Raw genomic sequence first — 3,747 nt, forward strand, 5'->3', positions numbered from 1 at the left:
CTTGCCGACCAAGAGAGAGCGCGGAATCGTGTGAATTTTACAGCTCTTTCGGGATTCAAGATTTCAGTACTTACTATCGTCGAGCTTTAGTGTTTGCACATCTTAATTCAGGGCTCTGGCCATAACGTGAACGCGTCATCGGTCGCACAGATTTTCAGACTTAGTTTGCTGTTCCGCAGATGGCTTCTTATCATCTCTTCCGATTAATCCTGTTCCGTCCCCACGTGCGGTTTTGCATGTCTATTTCTGTGCGTACCCTGTAGCCATGCTCCTGTTGATTTCCCGACATATCTTTTCTTTCTACAGGCGTTCACTAGTCCGTCTTGCCAACGTGCATGGCTATTCCGGGCGACCTGCACTCCCGCCGTGAGCAGCCTGATCACCCTGGGAACCCTGCTGTCGCTGCTGTCCCTTTCTGCACCTGCTGTTGCGGAATAAAGCTTGTGCTCATCCTTCTGATTCACTTATGCAGTCCTTTACCTTTTGCAGCACGTGTCGGAATTAACACTAAACAAAGCTGCATATACAGGGTGTTTCACCGAATAGTTTACACAATCAAAAAGGTGCACATTTTGTTGCTGCACGTTTCTTTACATGTGCAGCCGGCCACTTCTTCGTCTGCATCCGCTAGCTTTTCGTTCTTTATCGCCTTCGCGCAGCGTCTGCTGTATAAGCAGTTGTAGACGCCTAACACGTGTATCCGAGAGGCCAACTTTCTTATTACCTTTTTTACATCACCGCTGCTGTGAATATCTGGGCTTCTTCGTTCCGACGGCCGACGAGCGTTCCCAGGAGTGTCCTCTAAAAAAGCAGTCCGCCATTACTGGTTAATAACGGGTAGGCCCTGCGTTAATCGCTGTTGCAATGTCCTCCAGCCTTAAAAGACATATAACCAGAAGTGATGCTCGTGGCATTGCCAGTAGTGTGCCTTTGAGCCTAATGTGGGCCCTGTCACACTCGTCTATTCGTACCCACACAATTAGCCTGGAGCAGTCTCACGTTAACTTCACCTTGCAATCTAAGCTTACCGTCAAGTCTAAATATTCGTCGTCGAAGAGCACACTTCTCTCCTTTCTATCAGTAGTGGAAAAGAGACTTGGAAGGGAATGGCGCCATAATATCGCATCTGTTTACTTGTCCACCTTGACTTCACTGGCCATACTACCAAAAAATTCCCCTAAGACTGAAAATATCGGCAGTATTAAAGGCCTGTAGTTTACGGCGAAAACAGCACAACTCTTGATAGGTTGGTTTTGAGTCGGCGTTGTCAAGAAAGGCATCAGTTGAAAGGTACCAGGCAAATATTTATGCACGAGAAATCCTTCTTTGCGCACAGTTCGTGCAAAGGCCTTCTGAGAATTCCGTGTAACTGGGAGTGAAGAACATCGCAATTACTGAAAAAAAGTTCACCAGTCAGAGCAAGAAGTACTAAAAAATGACACCAAGGAACTTACAGCGACTAACAGGTCCTTCACATTGAGCACTATGTTTTGGTGTTTCTGGCAGGGCATATGTGAACCTCTCATGTCACACTGCGCAGAAATCACGTTGATGCCTCGCTAATTTCTGGGTCGTATCAGCGGTGCCAGTACGCACTCGTCACGGTATAGAAATTGTAGTTTTTCAGGCGCAGAACACCCTTTTACGCAAACATCACAAAATGAACAGTGTAGGGGTTGGCTCTGATGATCAACGAAGATTCTTGGGACCTTCCTCAGATTTTACCGCAGTAAAATCTGAAGACACAACTGAAGACACACATGGTCAAGAGGAATGATGAAAGGACGATGTGCCGTCCGGTGTAAGCATGATTTGTATGTATCAAGCATCAAAGCCTGCTATCCGAGCCCATAGCTTGAACGCCTGAAAGAGCATGCCGACTTCTTTCTCGGCGGCGAAATGTATCCACGGCTATGTGCATGTAGTATATGTATACAGAATCCTACAAAAGCCTGTTTATTACGACGAAAAAGTACACGTTTACATAACCAAAAAGCATTCTCCATGCAAGCATTAAGTTCTCAAGGGTTAACTCTCTGCTTAAAGGCTTCCATGAACCGACTAGACGGTGGTGACCGAAACGAAGGCGATCACCCGTGGTCGTGCACTTCTTGGCAACACATCAACGCACGCATGGAAATGCAGCAGCTCGTACCGCTTTTTACGGCTCAGCGAAGCGAGTTCGGCAAGCTCGCTGTCCTGAAACAAATCTTTCTTGCATTTGGACCACCAAGTCAACTGAAATATTTGGAAGAGAACGAGGTAGTGCACAATCCGTTTATTTTCCCTTATCAGCGGAAATCCAAAGGATGAAAGCAGGAAGCAGGATAAGCAGGACAACACGAGATTGTATGGCAGGTCCTTAAATGCCAGGGGTCAGCCGAAAATACCTAGAAAGAAAAGAGTGCTGTCAACCCATAATTAATAAGCGGACGTGTTTAAGCATGCCCTGCAGTTACTAGCCTTGACAGTCTACACTCAAATGCTGCTGATAGCTGACAACGTCAGATCGCAACAATAGTTGTGCAGCACTGAAAAATTCACTTTAACCCAGTCTATTGCACAGCCGGCACCAGAATTTTTTGGTATGGACATATGGAGAAATAATTTTCGGCGAAGTCAAGGAACCATATTCCCTGGAACATCCCCAAAATGTGGGGGACGGTATTGGAACCAAATATCAAGCAAGCGGGCCGTGAGACAGCGTTTTAGTAAATTTGTTTTTCAGCAAGCACATCCTGTAAAGTTTTGCTTCCGACATATTACGCTGCATTCGCACTGGACGCCTGTACTTGCGCACTCATACGAGGTTAACCATACACCATCGGCCTTGGTCTCGAGTCGGTCAGCTTCTCCTCCGTGCGATGTACTACTCTATGCTTGGTCAAACAAGCGCAGATTAATTGCTTTAAACGCACGTACTTTCACGCTGTTTATGTGCTTGAGGGATAATCTTCCTTTTGCATAACTGTCTCGTAACATCTCCACACGCTGATAGACCAGACAAACAGAGAGACGCCTGCTGTACTCACCTCTGACGCACCAGGAGCCCCCGCAAGGTTTGGGGCAGCACTCGAGGCCAAATATGGCGCATTGGGCCGGAGTGCACTCGGTGTAGGCGCAGTCGCTGATCACGCCCTCGTTGCTGGGGCACAGACCCATAGCAGGGGCCGATGCTGCGCAAAGCAGCAGCAGGACCGTCAGGATGGCAGCGTTGGTCTTCATCTCGCAGCGTAGAACGGTTGGACTCGCTCCTTCGACAGCGTGCGGGATTCTGGCAGTCCACCGGCAGCGATCTCTGTATATGCGGCAACACCGTGGGACTCTGTCGAGCGACCAATCAGAGAAAGAAGCGCAGCACAAGAACTGTCTTGCAGGTACCTTTTTATTCTTTCATCACGCATGTATAAAAGGGTTGTAATCGGATAGCCTAAAAATAAAAGGAGAGGAAATCCAATGCGCCCGCGTCCTTCCTGACAGGACATATATGACACCAAGCGAGTGCAAAAATGCCTGCACGTGTCGGCGACTACTTATCGTTCAGGAACTCAACCTCCTTTTGCGAAGGGGAAACGCAGGCCTGGCAGATGCACGGATTTCCCCTTTGTTATCTCAACTGCCAGCTGGCTACACCGACAAAACCAAAACAGTATGCATACACCGTACAGGGACCATCATGCTCACCGTTTTGAACGGCTCGGCTAGTTAAATTTGCATTTTTCTTTGAGGCCGGTTTTTACCCGCGAC

General features: G+C 47.9%; 1 protein-coding gene across 1 annotated transcript; it reads right to left on the reverse strand.

The window, feature by feature from the left end:
- Positions 1 to 2,263: 2,263 nt before the first annotated feature.
- On the reverse strand, positions 2,264 to 3,361 carry LOC149339670 (uncharacterized). Its single transcript, XM_089550537.1, has 2 exons — positions 3,033 to 3,361; positions 2,264 to 2,390 (listed from the first exon to the last, which is right to left on the reverse strand). Exons 1-2 carry the CDS (start codon positions 3,223 to 3,225, stop codon positions 2,377 to 2,379), a joined length of 207 nt encoding a protein of 68 aa, XP_089406663.1. The 5' UTR covers positions 3,226 to 3,361; the 3' UTR covers positions 2,264 to 2,376.
- Between the last annotated feature and the right edge of the window lie 386 nt (positions 3,362 to 3,747).

This window comes from Amblyomma mixtum, chromosome 6 (assembly GCF_055824585.1).
Source record: "Amblyomma mixtum isolate Tamu chromosome 6, ASM5582458v1, whole genome shotgun sequence".
Classification (NCBI taxonomy): domain Eukaryota; kingdom Metazoa; phylum Arthropoda; class Arachnida; order Ixodida; family Ixodidae; genus Amblyomma; species Amblyomma mixtum.

Coding starts and splice junctions, on each gene's coding strand:
- LOC149339670 (XM_089550537.1), bottom strand. CDS start 3,225: ATGAAGACCAACGCTGCCATCCTGACGGTCCTGCTGCTGCTTTGCGCA.